This window comes from Elaeis guineensis, chromosome 15, assembly GCF_000442705.2.
Source record: "Elaeis guineensis isolate ETL-2024a chromosome 15, EG11, whole genome shotgun sequence".
Classification (NCBI taxonomy): domain Eukaryota; kingdom Viridiplantae; phylum Streptophyta; class Magnoliopsida; order Arecales; family Arecaceae; genus Elaeis; species Elaeis guineensis.
The window spans coordinates 42326847-42349937 of NC_026007.2; the positions used below are offsets into that span (position 1 = coordinate 42326847).

General features: G+C 36.8%; 1 protein-coding gene across 1 annotated transcript in view; it reads left to right on the forward strand.

The window, feature by feature from the left end:
* Nucleotides 1-14632: 14632 nt before the first annotated feature.
* LOC105061495 (3-ketoacyl-CoA thiolase 2, peroxisomal-like) overlaps nt 14633-23091 on the forward strand; it is a 63677-nt gene continuing 55218 nt past the window's right edge. Inside the window, exon 1 of the mRNA XM_073249064.1 lies at nt 14633-14800. Coding sequence (XP_073105165.1) covers nt 14633-14800 — 168 coding nt within the window. The remainder of the gene's footprint in view (nt 14801-23091) is intronic.

Below are 23091 nucleotides of genomic sequence, written 5' to 3' on the forward strand. Positions count from 1 at the left end.
GTGGCACAAAAGATGAAAAGGAGAAGCTAAAGAAGAAGAAGAGGTGCACAGAAGATGAAAATAAAAAATTATAGAAGATGAAGAGATTGGACTTCTTATTAATTTTTTAATACAATGATACGTGGCACTTAGGAGAAGATTAACAGATCGTCTTTCCTTAAGATTTTTTTGTTGAACAGATTGCAGCCTTAGAATGTACACCTTGCAATCTTAGATGCAATTCTAGTGGAATGGCCTCCTTTTATATTATATCATATCAATATTGATTAGAGCTTGGCATATATAACACCTTCTCATCCACTCCGTTGGTGAAAATCTCTCATCCCTTTCCCCTTTGATAAAGAGAAAGCTACTACCAACATTTTACACAATGAGAGGAAGTAAAAGAAGCTGAGTAGTGGAGCTAAAACTCTCAAAAGAGGAGCACCCAAGAAGATGAAGCTGATTGAGACTAGGTGCAAAGTTAAAGAATTTAAACGGGAGGCCAAGAACAACAGGACAAAGTAGACAAGGAGAGTATGGAGGGCTACTAGTGCCGGTTTACATGGGGTCTACAAGTAGAGGGCATTTGTATATTTAACCCAACTACTCCAATGCCACCACAACCAAAGCAGGGGCGGCTCAATATCTTTGGAGGCTTAAAACTAAAAACGAAGATGGAGCCAGAGAGAGGCCTTCTTCCGGGCTCCGATTTTCGAGAAACGAAGGCGGACCGGCGGGCCGCCGGCCCGACGAACAACCGGAGCGGAGGGGGAGTGTCGAAAAATAAAAAAAAAATGAAAAAACTTACTGGTGGAGGCCGGGGGGTGGATCGGGACGCCGGAGGCGGAGGTTGGAGGGGGAGTGTCGAAAAACAAAAAAAAATGAAGAAACTTACCGATGGATGCCGGAGGGGTGGACCGGGACGCCGGAGGCGGAGGCTGGACGCCTGGATCGGGACGCCGGAGGCGGGAGGCGGAGGCTGGACCGCGATGCCGGATGCGCGCGAGCGGGGAGGCCTCCTGGGAGCGGGGGGCCTAAGGCAAGGGCTTCGGTGGCCTTACCCTTCAGCCGCCCCTGAACCAAAGGAGGGGAGTACACGAGGTACCTTACCAAGTGAAACAGGAGGATGATAATATGGGCATGTGGGGTTTCAACAAAGAGGGAAGCCATGCTTCATGCTCCATAGGAAGGAAAGTGATCTAGAAGTTCAGAATTTTTGTAGATTTTTTTCTGAATTATTATTTCTTGTTCTTCTGTGCTAGATGGATTCTTGTATTTATTATGGTTATATATCTCATTTTGATACAAGAGATTCTTTTCAGGGTATCATCAGCGAACAAACATGTATTTTCCAACATAAGAAGGTTTTAGAAAGATTGCAGTTATTTATTGATATGGTGAATAGACATTATATATCATTATGGATAGATGGTTTAATTAGTCACTCTCAATTTTGTTACGCTAATCAAAATTATTAATGAGTACATGTGTGTGTGTATTACATCATTACTCTCAACCCTTTTTCATATTTGGTAAAATATAATTAACTAAGAACACTCAATTCACCCACTTTTGAAAACCCCTAAACCGAAACTCTTTTTGCTAATATATAAGCCCCAAGCTGTGGAACTCCACATGGAGAGATACTAAAATATAAGAGAAAATCAATATTCAATAATAAAATTAAAATTTAGATGCAACAAAGATTAGAAATAAACATTTTAGCTATTGAGACAATAACAATAGAAAGATAGTTACTAACCATTATACTAATAGAAAATAATATATAAAAAATAAATAAAGGCTTTTAGTAGACAAATCCATATCCACATGTTATTAAATTCTGGTGGGACATGGTTGTCCCTGCCATCCTATTCTATTTTTATAAGAAAATGAAAGCTAGGATAAGGATAGGACCCTAAAACCCATCTATGTGAGACAAAAAGAAGAAAGAGGAAAGAAAAGAAGGAATGAATGATAAAGAAAGAAGAAAGAAAGGAAGCCAAGAAAAAGAAAAAAGAAAAGTTAAAAAAGGAAGGAATGAAATAAAATAAAAAAGGAAATAAAAAGAGAAAGGAAAGAAGAAGAAAAGATAAAAAAAAAGGAAGGAAACAAAAGAAAAAAAAAAAAAAGAAAGAAAAGGAAGAAAAGAAGAGAAAAGAAAAAAAGAATAAAATAAGCAAAAAAAGGAAATAAATGAAGGAAGGGAGGATAAAAAGATAGAAAGCAAAAAAAAAGAATAAAAAGAAAAAAAAGGAGAATAAAAAGACAGAAAGGAAGAATAGAGCGTAGAAAGGCAAAAAAAAAAAGAAGAAAGAAGAAAAAAGAAATAAGAAAAGGAAGGGAGAAAAAAATAAAGGAAAGAAGGAAGAAAGAAAAGAAGTATAAGAAGAAAAATGAAAACAAAGGAAGGGGAAAAATGGAAAAAAAGAAAGAAAATACAGAAAAAAAAGGAAAGAAAGACTAAGGAAAAGTAAAGGAAAAAATAAAGAAAGGGAAGGAAAGATGGAAAAAATAAAAGAAAAAAGAAGAAGAAAGAAAGAAAAGAAAAATACAAAGAGATAGAGGATATCTATCAAGATGCTCGATTGAGATGGCTACTAAGATGGAGCATCCTATTCCATAAAGAAATCAAGAGCCCCAGTCCCACAGAATTTAAAATATTGTGTACACGCACACATTTATGTTTGTATATATATATATATATATATATATATATATATATATACATATATATATATACATATATATATATATATATATACATATATATATATATATATATATATATATATATATATATATATATATATATATATGCATGTAAGCTATCCTATACATGAGAAAAGAGTGTTAAGGTCTTTTAGGCTGCCATGTGTTATAAGTCAGATGTGCCATATCGATGGACAATTAGCTAGAGCAATAGGTGCTGTAGCGAAACTGATCGCAAAAGAAAATAAATCAGCCACATTAAGATTACCATCTAAGAAGGTCCGTTGATATCCAAAAATTACTTAGCAATAGTCGAACAAGTGGATAATATTGAGGTGAACTAAAAAAACTTGGATAAAGCCAGATCTTAGTGTTAGCTAGATAAGCATCATGTAATAAGAGTAGTTGTAAATCCTGTGGACCACCCTATAGGGGTGGTGAAGGGAGAATCCCAATTGGTAGAAAACATATTGCCTCCAACTTCGTATGTCTAGAGCTTTCTAGGCTGTTGAGTACCATTTCTACATGTGCCATGTTAAAACTTCAGTCCACATCGTCGCATCCTTGTCATCACCATTGTTCACATTGTCGCTTCGATGTCATCATCCCACATCATCCACCATTGCTTCTACATCAATGCCACATCATCATGACCTCCAACGTCAACATCCACCTCATGTCCACATCAGCTGTCATGTATCAACTATAAATAACTCACCTATCATTCATCCATCTGCCATTTCCTTTTTTTTTTCCAAATGAAAAAGAGTTCCATGTGGGTAGCAATGGGACAGGTAGAGGTGTTCAATTCTTCATTATTAAGGTAGAATTAAAGGAGATAGTATACCCTTATCTTATTAAGGTAGCTTTAAAAGAAGGGAGAAACATCTTATGCTATTAGAGAAGATCCTTATTGTTTTAAAAAAAACCATCATGCCATGTGTTACAATCTCCAATTGGCAGCAATAGAAAGAGGAGAATAAGCAAGAAGATTGACCGATCTATTATACAATTGTATATTTTTATTCTAATGACCAGTCATATCTACGGTCGCCTTAGCTCATCATACTAAGGGATGGGATAGAAAGACTTCAATAGTTCCCCTCAGCTATATTTGTATTGCCCTTCTCGATTGTAAATGAGTGGAAAAAGCACAAGAGAAGTTCCTAAATGGTTAGGATTTTCATTTCTTCCCACATCCCATTTTTAAAATCTCATCAATCAATTGAGAGGTTGTTGAGGATGCGGTAGCCTTCCACATCCAATGCCATATCATTTGAGAAAGAGAGAGGTGGAATGAATAAGGTCAAGAAATAAAGAGAGTGAGGAGTTGGTGCTATAAGAGGATAGTAGCATTCCTCACTTCATTTTTTAGTATCTAATTAGTCAATTGGAGTGTTATTGCTGGAGTGAGGCAACCCTCCATGACCCAACCTATATTATGTAAAATAAGAAGAGAGAAGAGATGGATGGAGTCAGGAAATACAAAGTGAAGGGCTATTACAGTAAGATGGTAGCAGCATTCTTTGATTCACCAGTGACCATGACCATAGCATAGTTGCTACAAGGGACTGCAGCTTTCCTCACCTTAGTAGTGAGAAGTTGGGGCAAGGTAAAAGGACAAGAAAGAGGTAGAGGGGAACGAGCCCTAGTGATGGTTAGGAGATAGTTTGCAGTAAAAAAGGGGGTCCAAAAATAGAAGATATGAGGGAATAGGGTTAGTGTTAGAGTTGGACCTTTTTGGGTGAACAAGTTAGGATTTCATTTTTTTTGGATTAACAATAAAGGGATTGGATCTGGAGCACAATCGGTCACTGGAGAAGGAGGGACAAGACAGTAGAACGACTTAAGCACTGAAAGAATATGACATCACATTAGATTGGGAGAGGTAGGGTTTGGTGAGGATCGGAGCTAAGAGAAGAGAGAAAATACATGGATGTGGAAGAGAGAAAAGAAGAGGCCATTGAGGGAAGAGAGAAGACCCAGATAGGAGCTTATCTAGAGGAGTGGCTATGAACCTAAAGAGGACTATGGAAGTGCTAGTAGAGTAGAAAGATGATTCCTCATCATTATTCCAGAGATGAATAAAGCATGACTCAGAATGGTGACGGCTCACTAAAGAAAAAGGTGATGGTGGTGTTAGAAGTAGCGAAGAGGGTTGTTAGATTTCAAATTCAAAGAGAAAAAATAGGACAAACTAGTGATATAGATAAAAGCAGTGGGAATAGTTTTTTCTAGAGGGGGATAATGGTGAAGGGACCCAATCCTAATTGTAATTAGTCATCAGAGAAGGAAGCATCGAAGGTGGTGGAAGGACCAAAGTCCTGAAGGCCACGATACTATGCTAAATCGGGGGTAGAGTAGAGGAGGGTGTGGTGGGGTCAGAATTTTTTCTCAAAAAGGAGACATAACCAATGCCCTTTCTAGGATTACATGAGATGGATGCTGGATGAATAGCTCTAATCAAGATATGTGACAACCAACAATCATCTCAATTTTTTCTTATTTTATTTAGGCAGTCACGTAGAACATCACTTGTGGATCCCATATATAAAAAGAAGAAAAATTCTTTGGGTGGATGAAAAAGGAACATATTTTATCAAATAAAAATATTTTTATCATTTTTTGAAAATTTATGTTCTTTATTTTTGTTTTTAATTATGACATTAATAGCTATGTAATTAACTAAAATGCTATTCATATATATTATTTCTTTTCTTTGGCATTTATAGTTTCCAAAAAAAATATTTTGTTTCGAACAAAGAGGTAAGAAAAATTGTCATATTTTTTTATCACGTGTAAACATTGTTAATATGATATTTTAACTATTATTTAGATTAATTATACAAATTTACCAAATTAACTTTGTTGATCCAATATTTATTCTTTAGATTTGTTTAGAATCAATTATTTTAAGTATCATTTCAAATTAAATCTTAATACCAACTGTTAGTTGATGAGTGTTAATTGTATTCTCCTTAATAAAAGGTTATTACAACTCTTTAATAAATTTTTATCTTTTTTTTTTTGTACATACAAGTACTAGCTTTATACTTATGATTTTTATATAGGGATCTCTAATTTAAGCATAGATGCAAAAAGCTAATGCCTTATAATTTAAGAGTCTGCTTATTGAAAAAAAAATATATTATTTTTTAAAAAAATCTAATGTTACTCCAAACAAAATAAGTTTCAAATCTGCTGCACAACAATATATTGTCTACTTTAATAGATAGACAAATGTGCAGTAAATCAATGATGACACCAATTTTATACCTTTACAAAAATTTAATTTCATTAATTTTGGTGAACTACTACTTAGAAATTATAATGACCTTCATCTAATAGGTATACATTAATTTTACACACCATCATTTGTAATGAAAAAGATACTACTCTTTTATGTATATTAATATGTTTTGCAGATGTTATTGGTTATATTGTAGTAGTTGGACCTCTGGAGCAAGTATATGTGAGGCAAAAGTTGGTGCACAAATGAAATTTAGAAATAAAAAATTAGAATATACACTACAACAAAATTCATTTTTAGTGACAATTAATTAGCGGCAAAAGCCTAACTGCCACGAATATAACTTAAGATATCAAAATTTAGTGCAAAAAAAAATTACCGTTAATATCAATTTTTTACTGGCAAATGTATAAATTGCCATTATAAAATATATTTATACTAACTTTTGTTACTCATTGCCATTATAAATCATATGTATACCGGCATTGATTAATAATTGCCATTATAAAATATATTTTCATTGATATTTATTAATAATTATCATTATAAGATATATTTTTATCTATATTTATTAATAACTTTCATAATTTATTCACTAGTCTTTTTATTATTTTTTTGCCCATGTATTTCTTTATTTTTTTTGCCAATTTCTTGCACTCCTTTCATTTCGTGCGTAGAAAATTTCCCTCGCTTTGAGCCTGTGCACTCTTACTCCCTTTCTTTCCCTTCAATTCATCCCCAACAGTGAAATTCTCATGCCCTAGTTGCTGCTCTGGTCATCATTGCCATCACCGTCGATTGTCTTGGCTCACCTTGCCTCGTCCAAAGGTTAGCTTCCACCTTCTCCTCCCTTTAATTCATGCATAGATTTTTCTTTGAGTGCAAAAACTTCTACCAACGTCACCTCCCTCAGGCGGTCGGCCAGCATCGACCAACTGTCGGGCCCCTTTCTTTTTCATCTTCTTGGCCTTTTTCTCTTTCTCCCTCTCTCCGACCATCGGGCCAATGCTATTCCTCACTCTCCTCTTTCTCTCTCTCTCTCTCTCTCCCTTCCTCTATTCCTCTCCCCTCTGTTTTGCCTTCCCTCCATCTTTATCTTCTCCGATGCTATTCCTCTCTCCCCTTTTTTTCTCTCTCTTCTCCTATTCCTCTCTCCCCTCTCTTTCGCCTCCCACTACTATAAAATGGGGCTATGGCAGCAGTTTCTAAAATCATTGCCATAGAACCTACAGCAGCAGCAGTTATTCATAACTGTTGTCGTAGGTCTTATTCATAACTGCTATCATAGGTAAGACCTACGATAGTGGTTATCTGTAATCATTGTGGTAAGCATAATCTACGGTAGCGGTTACAGATAACTGCTGCCTTAGATCGGATCTACGGCAGTGGTTACAATAACCGCTGCCGTAGCGATTATAATAATTGCTGTCATAGGTCGGACCTACGGCAGCAGTTATTATAACCATTGTAATAGATATAACCTATGGTAGTAGTTACAGATAACTGCAGCCATAGGTCCAATCTGATATATCGATCATTAAAATTCGATTTCGATGGTCGCAAACAATCATGCGATGATATGATAGATAGAGACTATCGATGGATTCAAAAATTTATGATGATGATCTTGATAATATTTATAGTACACTATCAAAATTTTAATTTAATCGGACATCATTAGTATGATCAATTTAGCATGGGATGATTTTAATCGTTAAATAAAAATGAGTGATCACAAGGCCAATCGATGTCTGATTGAGGTGATTTTTTGGATAAATGATCTTTGTTAGTACTTTAATCATTTGTACGATGGTGATCATAAAATTCAAACCGTACATATATGTTGGAATTTACTTGAGCACATCTTATAAAAGTACAAATATAATTACTTAAGAAATTTAAGAATGATTAGCAAGTGACATATAGTTTTAGATCATTTATATACATACGGTTTAAATTTTATGATCATCACCATACAAATAATCAAAGTAGTAGCAAAGATCATTTATCTAAAAAATTATCTTATAATTGAATACCATTTAACCTTTTCATCACTCATTTTTCATTTAATGATCCAAATCATCCATGCTAAATTGACCATGACAATGATGTCCGATTGAAGTAAAATTTTGATAGTATAATATAAATATCACTGAGATCATTGTTGTAAGTTTTTGGATCCATCGGTGGTCTCTATCTATCAGATCATCATGCGACTGTTTGTGACAGTCGAAATTAAATTTTAATGATGGACATATCTAGGGCTATTAGATCGAGACGATCTTTTGTGACAATACACTAACGATAATTTTTAGATAATGAACAATAAAGATAGATTTTAAATTTTAAAATTATACTATATTCAGAGAAAAAAAAATTATATTTTGTCTCTATAGCAGCGGTTACGTAATAATCGCTACTATAGATCTATGGCAGCGATTTACCAACCACTGTGTGATAGCCCAAAAAACCCAACCCAAACAAAGCCCAGCCCAGCAGACTAAGCCCGAAACGAAAAAAAAAAAAATAGGGGATCAAAAATCGGGAAGAAGACTCCCGGTAGGAGTCTTCTTCTCCGACGAAACCCAAGCGAATCAGGAATCCTAGGACCCCTCGAAGTCCTAGGACTCTCTATAAGAAGATCCCCTCTCTTTAGAATCGATCCATCGACTCTTTTCTCCTCTTTTCCTCTCTGATTTTTCCGAAGAAGAGCCGCGATCCCTTGCCTTGTTCTCGCCGTGACTGCTCTCCGACGAGGCCATCGAAGGTCAAGGTAAGTTTCCTTTTTTTTTTCCTCTTCCTTCCTCTTCCTTCCGTGCTCCTGTGCGCGGCTGCCGGCGACGAGAGTCGTCGATTTTCGAACGGGAAAGAGACCCTATTTTTGAGCTTTTTTTCTTTGGATTTTTCGACGCCGGCAATCGGAATTGATTGCCGGCCACGCTCCTCCGTGACCGGGGGGTGGCCTCCGTCGACCGTCGGCCTCCGCCGCGGTGGCCATGGCCCGAACGGCCGATCAAGGCCGGAGGACCAAGGGTCCCCTGTTCCGGCACGGGAAGAACCAAGAAAAAGAAGAAAAGAAGAAAAAGAAGAAAAAGAAAAAGAAGAAAAAGAAAAGAGAAAGAAGGAAAAAGAGAAAAAGAGAAAAAGAAAAGGAAAAAAAAAAAGAAAAAGAAGAAAAAGAAAAGATGAAAAAGAAAAGAAAAGAAAAAAAATATAACAATAATAATAAAAATAAATAAATATATATATTTATATATATATATATAAGTAAGTAAATAAATAAATAAATAAATTAAAAAAAAATTGAAATTGATGAGAGAGAGAGTTTCTCTCTCTTCTCTCTCTTCTTTCAGTCTAAACCCTGACTTTCTCTCTCTGGAATTGGACTTTCTCTCTCTACTTTCTCTCTCTAGAATTTTCTCTCTCTAGCTTGTTTCTCTCTCTTGATGGATTTCTCTCTCTAAAGTTATCCTTCTAGGATTAGCATAGGGGAAGGCTTCATCTGATGATTCTGATCGAGTTTAGAGACGAGTCTGATTTTAAGCGAGATTTTAATTTTGGGATTTGTTAGATTTAATTTTGAATTAAATTAATATAAAAATATAATTTTGGATAATAGGCGTGGAAGAATCTACTAGAAGTTAGTCGATCTATTCGTTCAGTGCTCCGTGAAAGGTAAGTAATGAATCATCTTCTCGAGATATTCCATATTTATTCTGAAAATAAATAATTATTCTCTAAAATTATGCATGATTTATAAAATTATGTTTTTAAAGAAAAGTACTTTTGAAATGTCATGGTATATCGATTTATGCACATATTTAGTGAAAGATTATGATATATATTGTGGTACAAAGTGTTTTGATATAGATCGGATTTATGCTCTCGGCCTAACTATGTTTCAGTGGGCCTCGCTAATGAGGATTATACGTTGGTATTTGTGGACCCTGCCAGTGGGGGTTGTGCATTGGTGTTTGTGGACCCTGCCAGTGGGGGTTGTACGCTGGTATTTGTGGACCCTGCCAGTGGGGGTTGTGCGTTGGTATTCTGTGAACCCCGCCAATGGGGGTTAAACGTTGATCATAGTCAAGGCTGTTGAGTTACGAGTGTTTTTGAATCGAATCGGATTTATGATTATATTACATGTGAATATTTGAAAATATTTGGTTTGTATTAAATCAGCATGAAATATACTCTTATGTTTATTTGCAGCATTATTCTTAAAAATTATATAATATCTGAATTATCTAGTTGACATATTTGTTACTTACTGGGCTGTCTAGCTCATTACCTTTCCTTCTATTTTTCAGATTCAGATAATTAATTTCGAGCATGGGACGAAATATTGGGACAGAGTTTTTAGAAGCGAGATTAGCATTGTCAACTTCATTGAACTTAGATTTATTTTTTAGCAAAAATTTTATTGGATGTAAGACATTTGATTTAATTACTTGAATTACAGTTGAATAATAATTATTTGAATTTATTCCGCTGTGATGTATTGATATCGTGATGAGATGCCTTGCATGCTTATGGAGAGAGTTCTTCATGAGTATGCGGCAGTTGCCGTGACCCTCGATTCACAAATCTCGGGTCGGAGGCATGACAATTAATATGGTATCAGAGCATAAGTGGATAAATTATGATACATAGAATTTGACATAGTATGAGTGTAGGTGGGTAAACATTAGGAATATTGGGACGTTAGAATATGAGCATCATAATAAACCCATCCTAACAAATAGATAAATGAATCTAATAAGGTTTTACTACTATAAGGTTACCATGCCTCCCCGTAGAATGACAAGAACTACTCAAGAAATTGCAAGAGAGACATCACAACCACGGGATGGTAGCACTCCTCATCTGACCAGTGGCACCCCTCAGGAGGAGGGAGTCGTAGATCCTAATGGAAGTGCTTCGAGAGCACGTCAAGAACCAGATATGGCTCAGTTAATGCAGATCCTAATCATGATGGTACAAGCGCAACAATAAATACAGCAGCAAATGTTTGAACAACAGCAGATACAACGAGATACACAACAACATCAGCATCCACCACCACAACATGGAGAGCAACCAGTACAACGGAACAATATTTCAGAATTTAAAAAGCTTGCTCCTCCAGCTTTCAATGGGGACTACCGAACCTTTGGAGGCTGATAACTGGATAATGGAGATGGAGAAGGCTTTCACTGTCCAAGAGTGTCTTGATGAAGAAAAGATTCGATATGCAGCTTATTTACTACAAGGAGAAGCATACAACTAGTGTCAGCGACTACAGCGCAAGCATGAACAAGACGGCGAAATACTTACCTGGGAAAGGTTTCGGATTGCATTCTATGATCAGTATTTTCCTTGGAGTATAAGGATCCAGAAAGAGCAAGAGTTTATTTATTTGAAGCAAAAGGGTATGAGTGTGACTGAATATGAAGCAAAATTTACAGAGTTAGCCAAATTTGCTCCGAGATTAGTGGATGGTGAGCAAGAACGTGTTCACAAGTTTGAGATGGGACTGAGAACTGAAATTCGAAAACAAGTGGTTCCATATGAATTGATAACTTATACAGATGTGGTAAACAAAGCACTGATAATTGAAAGAGAAGTCAATGAAGAACGCATAGAAAGGGAAAGAAGGCAAAGAAAGAGAGCAAAATCAAATGATACACAAGGGCAGAATAATAAAAACATCAAAAGATCAGCTAAGGGAACAGTAGACAATAAGACTCAACAGATTGATGGTGAGCCGTGCTCCAGATGTGGCAAAAATCATGCAGACAAGGATTGCTATTGGAATACAGGTGCTTGTTTCAAATATGGTCAGATGGATCATAAAATCGCTAGCTGCCCGCTAAATATCGAAAATCAAGCTGGCAAAAAAACTCATGAAGGACAACATAAGGGTGGCGGACAGATTTCTAAAACCCAGGGAAGAGTTTATGCGCTTACTCAACAGAATCCATAGGCTTCCAATATAATGGTGACAGGTATGAAAAATTTCGAGGACGAAATTTCTTTTTAGGGGTGAAGAATGTGATAGCCCAAAAAACCCAACCCAAACAAAGCCCAGCCCAGCAGACCAAGCCCGAAACGAAAAAAAAATAGGGGATCAAAAATTGGGAAGAAGACTCCCGGTAGGAGTCTTCTTCTCCGACGAAACCCAAGCGAATCAGGAATCCTAGGACCCCTCGAAGTCCTAGGACTCTCTATAAGAAGACCCCCTCTCTTTAGAATCGATCCATCGACTCTTTTCCCCTCTTTTCCTCTCTGATTTTTCCGAAGAAGAGCCGTGATCCCTTGCCTTGTTCTCGCCGTGACTGCTCTCCGACGAGGCCACCGGAGGTCAAGGTAAGTTTCCTTTTTTTTTCCCTCTTCCTTCCTCTTCCTTCCGTGCTCCTGTGCGCGGCTGCCGGCGACGAGAGTCGTCGATTTCCGAACGGGAAAGAGATCCTGTTTTTGAGCTTTTTTTCTTTGGATTTTCCGGCGCCGGCAATCGGAATTGATCGCCGGCCACGCTCCTCCGTGACCGGGGGGTGGCCCCCGTCGACCGCCGGCCTCCGCCGTGGTGGCCATGGCCCGAACGGCCGATCAAGGCCGGAGGACCAAGGGTCCCCTGTTCCGGCACGGGAAGAACCAAGAAAAAGAAGAAAAGAAGAAAAAGAAGAAAAAGAAAAAGAAGAAAAAGAAAAGAGAAAGAAGGAAAAAGAGAAAAAGAAAAGGAAAAAAAAAACAAAAGAAAAAGAAGAAAAAGAAAAGAAGAAAAAGAAAAAGAAAAGAAAAGAAAATATAATAATAATAATAAAAATAAATATATATATATATATATTTATATATATATATAAGTAAGTAAATAAATAAATAAATAAATTAAAAAAAATTGAAATTGATGAGAGAGAGAGTTTCTCTCTCTTCTCTCTCTTCTTTCAGTCTAAACCCTGACTTTCTCTCTCTGAAATTGGACTTTCTCTCTCTACTTTCTCTCTCTAGAATTTTCTCTCTCTAGCTTGTTTCTCTCTCTCTTGATGGATTTCTCTCTCTAAAGTTATCCTTCTAGGATTAGCATAGGGGAAGGCTTCATCTGATGATTCTGATCGAGTTTAGAGACGAGTCTGATTTTAAGCGAGATTTTAATTTTGGGATTTGTTAGATTTAATTTTGAATTAAATTAATGTAAAAATATAATTTTGGATAATAGGCGTGGAAGAATCTACTAGAAGTTAGTCGATCTATTCATTCAGTGCTCCGTGAAAGGTAAGTAATGAATCATCTTCTCGAGATATTCCATATTTATTCTGAAAATAAATAATTATTCTCTGAAATTATGCATGATTTATGAAATTTTGTTTTTAAAGAAAAGTGCTTTTGAAATGTTATGGTATATCGATTTATGCACATATTTAGTGAAAGATTATGATATATATTGTGGTACAAAGTGTTTTGATATAGATCGGATTTATGCTCTCGGCCTAACTATGTTTCAGTGGACCCTGCCAATGGGGATTATACGTTGGTATTTATGGACCCTGCCGTGGGGGTTGTGCGTTGGTGTTTGTGGACCCTGCTAGTGGAGATTGTGCGCTGGTATTTGTGGACCCTGCCAGTGGGGGTTGTGCGCTGGTATTCTTTGGACACCGCCAATGGGGGTTAAACGTTGGTCATAGTCAAGGCTGTTGAGTTACGAGTGTTTTTGAATCGAATCGAATTTATGATTATATTACATGTGAATATTTGAAAATATTTGGTTTGTATTAAATCAGCATGAAATATACTCTTATGTTTATTTGCAGCATTATTCTTGAAAATTATATAATATCTGAATTATCTAGTTGACATATTTGTTACTTACTGGGCTGTCTAGCTCATTACCTTTCCTTCTATTTTTCAGATTCAGATAATTAATTTTGAGCGTGGGATGAAACATTGGGACAGAGCTTTTAGAAGCGAGATTAGCATTGTCAACTTCATTGAACTTAGATTTATTTTTTAGCAAAATTTTTTTTGGATGTAAGACATTTGATTTAATTACTTGAATTACAGTTGAATAATAATTATTTGAATTTATTCCGCTGTGATGCATTGATATCGTGATGAGATGCCTTGCATGCTTATGGAGAGAGTTCTTCATGAATATGCGGCGGTTGCCGCGACCCTCGATTCACAAATCTCGGGTCGGGGGCGTGACACACTGTCATATCATACTTATGACAGTGGTTAGGATAACCACTACCATATCTCTACCTATGACAGCGGTTGTCACCAACTGCTGCCATAGATTGGACCTACGGCAGTGGCTATCAATAATCATTGCCATAGGTCAGCCTATGACAGTAGTTATCGGTAACCACTGCCGTAGGTCCAACCTATGGTTGATTGTGATAGTCTCACATTAGTTGTAGAAGAAATAAATGATTTGTATATAAGACTTAAGTAGTCAACCACGTAGGTCCAACCTCTACCCAAACCCTACCATCACTGTTGCCGCTCGCCGGCCACTGCCACTGCCCGTCAGCCATCGGCAGCTGCCCGCCCCCAGCCACCGCCGCCGTCATTGTTCACCACCACCTTGATGGGCCTGTAGCCCCCCACCAGCCACCCCCTCCCACCGATCGGCCATCGTCCGTTATCTACAGGTCATTTTGACTAGTGAAAGGCTATGACAGCGGTTTGGCAACCGCAGCCGTAGCATCTATGATAGCAGTTGGCATAATCATTGTCACAAGCTATGACAGTGGTTGGACAAGCTACGACAGCAGTTGGACAACCGCAGCCATAGATGCTATAGCAGTGGTTGTACAACCGATGGCAGCAGTTACTATAGCAATGATTGCAAAACTACTGCCATACCTTTCTATGACAGTAGTTGATACAACCGTTGCCATATCCTAAAAAATCATTGCCATAAGCCTACGGTGACGGTCATAGCGGCAGTGATTGTCTAACCACTGTCATAAGCTATGACAGTGATTTTTTGAGTTACGACAGTAATTTTCAACCACAGTCGTAGCCCTATTTTGTAGTTGTGTCCCCCCCATCTTTATCTTCTCCAGCTCTTTTTGTGAGATGGTGAGATATCCTTTTCTTTTTCTTTGAGCATCGAGGCCTCTTCCGATGGCCGACGGCCGTTGGACCCCTCTCTTTTCTTCTCCTTCCCTCTCGCTCTCCCTCTCTTTCTTTCTCCTCTCTCTCTCTCCCTCCCTTCCTCTCCTCCCCACTCTTCCCCATCGTCTCCCCTCCCTCCAATGGACGGCTGACTCCAAGGCCTTCTTTCTCTTCTCCAGTTGATGGCGAGGTTATCCGTCTCTTCCTGCTGCTCCCCCATCTTTGATCGGGACCCGACTGTACTCAAAACCCCCTCCTTGTTGTGCTCCTATTTTGCTCCCTTGCTACACGAGTTCTGTGGGGAGTCGTTTGGCTGACTTTGAGGCCTTCTTTCTCCTCTTTCTGCTGCTCCCCCATCTTTGGCTGGGAGCCGGCTATACTCAAGAACCCCTCTGGCATATGGTGAGGAGTCATCGTTCTTCCTCGACGAAGTTCAATCTTCGAAAATAGGTGGGCCCCTTTCTGCCTATGGTAAGCAACCCTTCCTTCTCCGATTGGGTTTAATCCTCTCCCTTTCTCTCTTCTCACAGGATGTTGCCGATCTTCCTCAATGAGGTTCAATCTTTAGAACCTGGTTGGCCACTTCCCACCTCTAGTCTCCGATCAACAGTGGGTCATTCGTTAGAACCGCATTGGACTCCCTGCTCTCCCTTCCCTCCTCCGACTGTCTACTACTAGAATTTTGCAGGAAACCAATGCCGAACCCCCTACTCTCCATCTCCTTCTCCGACATTCAACCTACCTTGGTAATTGTCTTGATTCTTTTTTTTTTAAGTAGCTTGAAAAGAAAAATAATGATCCAATATTGCAATCAGTATCATGTACCATCTATCGTTTGCTTGGTGGGGTTTCACCCCGACCCCCCCAGTAAGGGAGTATTGCCCCCCTTGACCTCCTGCCTGCTGACCGCACAGCAAGACCTACGACTATCAACTGTAGCGCACAAATAAGACTCGGGTCAAGGGGATGGATCAGGCTCCACAATCCCAATAATTGGAGCTTTACTTATTTAATCTTTTCAATTTACTTTCTGAAATCATATGCCATGGATCATACCTATCTGAATGAGCTTCTTTTTTTTTAACTTAGGAATTACTAATAGAAAAATATTTAGGTATTAGATATCTCAAGTTCAATCGAACTTAATTTTGAATGGCTAAGTACATAAGAAGTGCTTGCAGTCTGCAAATTTGATCACGTCTATCATGTAGGTCATTTTTTCTAACTGTTTTCACTTTGTTTTCATTTTGATTGCTTTTGATATATACAAGCTTTTCACTTATTAGATCCAGGCCCAGTGATATAAGAATTTTGATTGTCTTGAAAGTGAGAAAAAAGATTAAAAAAAACTATCCTTATTTTCTTCTTCGCTTGTCAAGATCCATCTATAGTTTGAAATGTGCTTGAATGAAGATCACTTCTTTTTAATTTGGTGCAATCACATCATTTTGTATTATGTTCAATTGTAATTATTTAACTTGGTAGAAGCTATCAAATGATTTTTTTGATCCATTATTGTGATAAAAAAGTTTTTTTCATTTATTACTGTTCTGTACCATCTGTTATCTTGGATGTTTGGGATAAGCTTTTTAGACCCACTTGGATGATCTAGTTTTTGCTTTTATGCTTTAGAGAGAGGATTTTTTTGATAAGAGTTGGAAACAAAAACCTTATGTTTCTATAACATAGTCAAGCATCCTATGCATTGCCGGCCTTATAGTTAAAAAGATTTTGAAAAATGATGAGCCATTTGTGTTTCTATTACAAGCTAAACAGGTAATATTTGTTCAAAGACCCTAAAGATCATGAATGGTTCATTCCAAGGTAGATAATACCTAGAGATGCCTTTGACTTAAGCATGAAAAGTGGGCCTCAACTTTCGACTACAAACTTAGAAAATGAAATCATCGATTGTGAGTATATATGACCCTTCAATATAAAGCATTTTTATACATTTTTTTTAATTTTGTTCCATTCAAACTGAATTGCGTCTTTTCTATAAATAGGAGATGATATAAGAAAAACCAAGCAACAATCAACATAATGATGAAGAATCTAGAGATAGTGTTGCTTGGGATGGTGATAAATACTCATAAGTGATGGGGGTAGAAAGAGCTGGTCAATTAAAGGTAGGGGAGTTTCTGTTGGTGAAAAACTCAATAGTTTTCTTAAATCACATCTGAAATTTTATATACTATTCCAACTGTAAGAAAGCAGATAGGCTTGCATGTATAGATTTCAAAAATTTTGAAATGGCAGCGAAAATAAATTTAGGTTAAATCCTTTAACCCCATATGTAATAGATCATATCTATCATCTATCCGTGCCCCAGATCTAAAACATACATGTAATCTGAAAATAAAATTAAAACAATATTGAGATTAAATCTCAATACCTTTGCATGGATCGTACTATACCGTGGTCAATGATCATAAATCTGAACGATTTCTCTAGCCGCGCACGTATCCAACTCCACAGATATCCACATGAGGACTCATTCTAATTAGAGACGAGATGATCTCTCTGAGGTGCTAGCTCCCTTGCAGAGATCTCCTCTTTGATGGCTGAAGTATTTTTTTCTCAAATCTCATATATCCTCTAGAGATGGAGAAGAATAGGAGGAGGACGAAGAGGGAAGAGGGGCTCAGCTTGAGAAAACAATTTTTTCTCAAATTTTTTCTTTATTTTTTCTTATCTCAGGCACCCAACTTTTGGACCCTATTTATAAGGGAGGAAGGAATTAGGGTTAGGAGGAGGTGCCTCCTTTCTTACCATAATTCTAGGATTTCTTTCCTTCTTATCCTCTCATCTCTTGATTTGAATCAAATTCAAATTTGAAAAGAATAAGGATGATGACTCATAAAGAAACAACCTACCCTTCTTATCATTATCTCTTGATTTGAATCGAATTAAAATTAGGAAAGAGATAAAGATGTGAGTCATCAACAGATGCCACCCCACCCTCTCTGCGCCCTCTTTCATTCATGCAAAAATTCCTCATGTAGAAATGCTTTAGCATGAAATAATTCTCATGGAGATCATGGGGCGTGCGCAAGGGAGAAGCCCTAGAGTTTTGGGACTTTGGATTTTTTATTTTGGTTTAAACCAAATCTAATTTGGTTGGATCCAAATAGAGAAAGGAACCTAATTAAATTAAAAATCTAATCTTCTCAATAAATTTCTAATCCAATTAGAAATTAATTAAATTCAAATTTTGATCAAATCAGATATTAGTCTCCCTCGTAATTAGACTTGATCCAATTAAATCTAATCCAAATCAAACTGAATCCAATTTAATTAGACTTGATCTGAACCTCATTGCTCAATCAAATTGAGCCAATTAGTAATCTAATTACTAATTAATTTTTTTATAATTTACTAACACTTAGTGAATTACTTAATTGTAACTTTTGCTTAAATTTAATCATCAATCATATTGATGATTTTATCCTTCAACGATTCATAATCGTTAATCAACCATCTGATCAGATAAAAATCTCTTTTGTGTGTGACCCAATAGGTTCTATTCTGACTGATAGTGAGATATATTATGATCTCTATCACAACATCATCAAAACTCTTTTCGATGGATTGAAATAATTCCAACTCTGTCCTTCGAGGGTCATCGATCATCAAGATGATGCTTGACGGGTCCCATAATCTACCAGTGATATTTAGCAGTATGTAGTGACGATCCAGTAAAATAAAAGTAATGAACCTCTAGGTGCAATTACCGTATAGTTCAATTCTTCTGTTATGGATCCCGATAAGACATAGATCAAGGATAACTGATCAAATCTATTCATCCGTCATATGTTAGATTCAATTGACTCAAGTCCATGTGAAACCTTATGAAAACTTCTTTCCATCATTCATCTATCATAGCTATGAATTTTAGGACTCAGTCTCATAAATTACACAAGACCTCTCCCTATCTATCAGGATCGACAGATCCCTTCTACGTGCACATCCTATTCCTACAATGGATATATTATAGCCAACATACACCGCAAGATTCCAAATGGCTAGGTAATCAAGTAATTATGCAGTCAAACTATAGCAACCCCACTGTAAATAGCCGAGGCACCGCAGGTCAAAGAACTATCTACACCACTACAACTTTGAGTAAGTCACTAATGAGTGGGTAGCCATTCTAGTAACTTCTTATATTAGTCATGCTCAGTATCCTGGATCTTTATTAAGCACATGCACTCTCACTCCAATATCCCTACACTGTCGACTCAAGACTCGTCTATCCATGAAGGAAAGTAATCTGTACACTTATCTATCCGGATCAATTACCATCCCCATGACAATCTATCGATTGGGAGTATTTAGGAATTGACTACTAATGATACGTACCTTAAATTCTCAACTCTTCATAATACGTGTCTTCATCCATCAATTTCTCGGATGATTCATGGATACAATTAAAATACAACATGAATGAAAAAATAATCTAAATTTTATTTATTTTAAAATTCAATTATAAAGTTATGCCTCTAGAATGTATACATGTATCAGCCAATCTGACTTTTAGGACATACATCTAACAAACTCACACTTGATCTAAAGTTATTTGGCCATAAATCTAAACTCCATCTTCTTATGGTGAGCTTCAGTCTTCTGTTGGCTCAGCAGCTTGGTTAATGGATCAGTCACATTCTCTGTGGAGTCAACTCTCTGCACCTTAACGAACTTCTTCTCGAGGTATTTGTGAATCAAATGAAACCACCACTAGATGTGCTTGAACTTCTGGTGAGACCTCGATTCCTTAGCAAGCGCTATGGCACCATTATTATCGTAGAAGATTAAAACATCATCTGATGGCATCATATCCAACTCTACAATGAACTTCTTAAACTAGAATCCTTTCTTAGCAGTCTCCGATGCGGCAATGTATTCTACCTCTAAGATGGAATCTGCAATAATCAGTTGATTAGAACTCTTTCAGCTAACCACACAATCATTACACAGGAAAATAAAATCTGATATAGACTTTCTATCATCAGCGTCAGATATAAAGTCTAGAGTCTGTGTATCTCTATACCTACAAGTCTCCTATTCTAAAGATCAAGAAGAGATCCTTGGTCCTTCTCAAGTACTTAAGGATATTCTGCATAGCAATCCAGTGTTCCTCATCAGGATTCGACTGATATCTACTTGTGACACTCACAGCAAGAGTAATATCAGGTAGAGTATATAGTATTGTATACATGAGGCTCTTTATAGCTGAAACATAAGAGATCTTGTTCAAACATTGAATCTCCTCAAATATGCTAGAGCACATCTTCTTGAAGAGATGAACTCCATGCATAAAAGGCAACAAACTCCTCTTGAAGTTTTTCATGCTGAAATAATTCAGCACTTTCTCTATGTACAGTCACTATGACAAATCTAGCATCCTCTTAGATCTATCTCCATAGACTTTTATTCTTAGAATATAGGATGTTTCTCCAAGATCTTTCATAGAGAACTCTTTGGATAACTAAAGTTTCACAGAAGTCATCATGAGAATGTCATTCCCAATTAGGAGGATATCATCTACGTACAATACGAGGAATGAGATAGCCCTCCCACTGACCTTCTTGAATATGCATGGTTCCTCCTCATTCTTGATGAAATCAAATGATTTGATTGTTGGAAATTATATCTTAAAGTCATATCTTGGACCAGGACCCACCTGCCATACCAGCACATCCGACTGCTGAACAGAGAGCGTCTCTGAAAAAGTGGATGGATGACGATAACAAAGCCAGGTACTACATGTTGGATGCCATGTCTGATGACTTACAGTGCCAGCATGAGAATATTATGACTACCCACCAAATGTTGGCTCACCTACAAGAGTTGTTTGGTGAACAAAGTCGCACAGCCAAGTATCAAGTCTGCCAAAGACTTTTAAGGCTAAAATGTGTGATGGGCAGTCAGTCCAAGATCATTGTTTGTCAATGATCAAAGATCTTGAGGAGCTTGAGAAGCTCGGTGTCATCTTAGATAGAGATTTTCAGATTGATGTGATCCTTCAATCCTTGTCTGATGCATATAGTCAGTTCATCAGGAACTTCCATATGCATAAGATGCAGTGTACCTTGACTGAGTTAATGAACATATTGGTTATGGCTGAGCTTTCTTTGAAGAGTTCAAAAAGGCTCAGTCCTTACTGTGGAGCAGACTTCTTCCAAGAGAAAGTCTTTTGGAAAGAAGAAGAAGTCTGCGAAGAAGTAGAAGGTGGATGGAAAGAAGAAGAAGATGGAACCGAAGAAGAAGGCTGCTGAAAAAGAAAAATATTTTCACTATAATTCAGACGGTCATTGGAAGTGGAATTATCCTCAGTACCTGGCCACCCTGAAGAACAAGAAGGATGGTCCTTCAAAAAATCTTTTGAAGATCTTCCAGATCTGATCCAGATTTGATTTTTGAAGCAAAGATTCATGAGAAGAAGATGATCCAGATCCTGCTCGAGTGGATATTGATAGAGGCCAGACGACTGCGTGGCTATTTTAGAACCTCAGACATTGCTGCGATCATCTACAGGATAATCTAGTTACCTTAGAGGTATTTCTCTATTCCTCATATTTTTAGATTTAATTTTAAATTTAATATTAAATAATAGGAATTAGATCTAATAGATCTTAGATCTGAAATATCATAGGATAATTTTTTTTGAAATATTCTGCCCCAGATCTCATTAGATCTGGAAGATCCTACAAGGAAAAAGTCGATTTTTTCTTCATAACCTTGTGCAAAAGTTGCAATAAATTTATTCACTAAGTGTTAGTAAATTAATAAAGAATTAGTTAGTAATTAGATTGCTGATTAGCTCAATTTAATTAAAAAAAAGAGATTAAATAACATCTAATTGAATTAGATTCAATTAGATTTGATCCGATTAGGTTATGAGATGATCTAATTACTAAGGGAGAATTATTCCTGATTTGATCGAAACTTTGGTTCAATCAATTTCTAATTTGATTGAGATTTGATTAAAAAATTATAAACTTAATTAGATTGGATTTCATCTATTTTATTTAGACTAAACCAGATGAGATTTGGTTAAGATTCAAATAAAAAAATTAAGAGTCCATATTGGAATGGACTCTTCTCCCTTGCGCCACCAATTTTCAATGCCCACCTTTCTTCATGTCATAAAGTTTTTTGTGTGAGATATTTTCATGCCAAAGAGTTCTTTTCCTTCTGTATCTCCAAATTTGGCTAAAATCTAGTTTTAAATGGTATGTTCAAATCTGATTTGAAATAAGATATCTTATAGATAATGTTTGGCATTATCTACAACCTCTCAATGCCACTTACTTTTATTCCATTATTTTGTGTGACAAAATAAGAGTTCTTCACTATGGGAAATCAGATAGGATCTGGTTTCATCATGGAAAAATAAAAGAAGGGGCATCACATATTTCTTTTGGGCATGGGAATTGTGAGGAGGTGATATCTCTCGGAAGAGTCCAAGATTTCTAGGACTCTTCACCCTAACCTCTTACATGCCTAAAATAAAAAGGTTTTATTCTTCTTTTATGCATGTAATAGAGAAGAAAGAGTGCTCTTCATGTTTTGGGCTTTGAGGCATGGTTCTTGGCATAAAAAAAAGAAGAGGAGAGTCCTTCTTCTTTGGGTGTGTGCGAAACCTACTTTCTAAGGTTTTATTCCTATGGGTTTGGGAAGAGAGAAAAATAAGAGAAAAAATAATTTCTTCTCTATCTTTCTTTCACCTCTTCATCTCTTCTAGAAGTACATCTTCAACCTCTAGAAAGGTTTTAAAAATTTTAAAAAAAGATCCAGATCAGTCAAGAAGAAGATCTTCGTGCGAACTAGCATTCTCGAGAAGATCGAACAGATTGGGGCTTCGAGTGGACCTTTTGTAGAAATCGGATACATGTGCGGCTGTGAATAATCAGTAAGGATCATATCTACTAGATTTTTCAACAGTGATGATCGTCGATCTGCACTCAGGTATCAAGTTCTGAACTCAGATAGGTGTAGATTTGATCTACTGCTTACATCCATGCATACAGATTTTATCATATGAT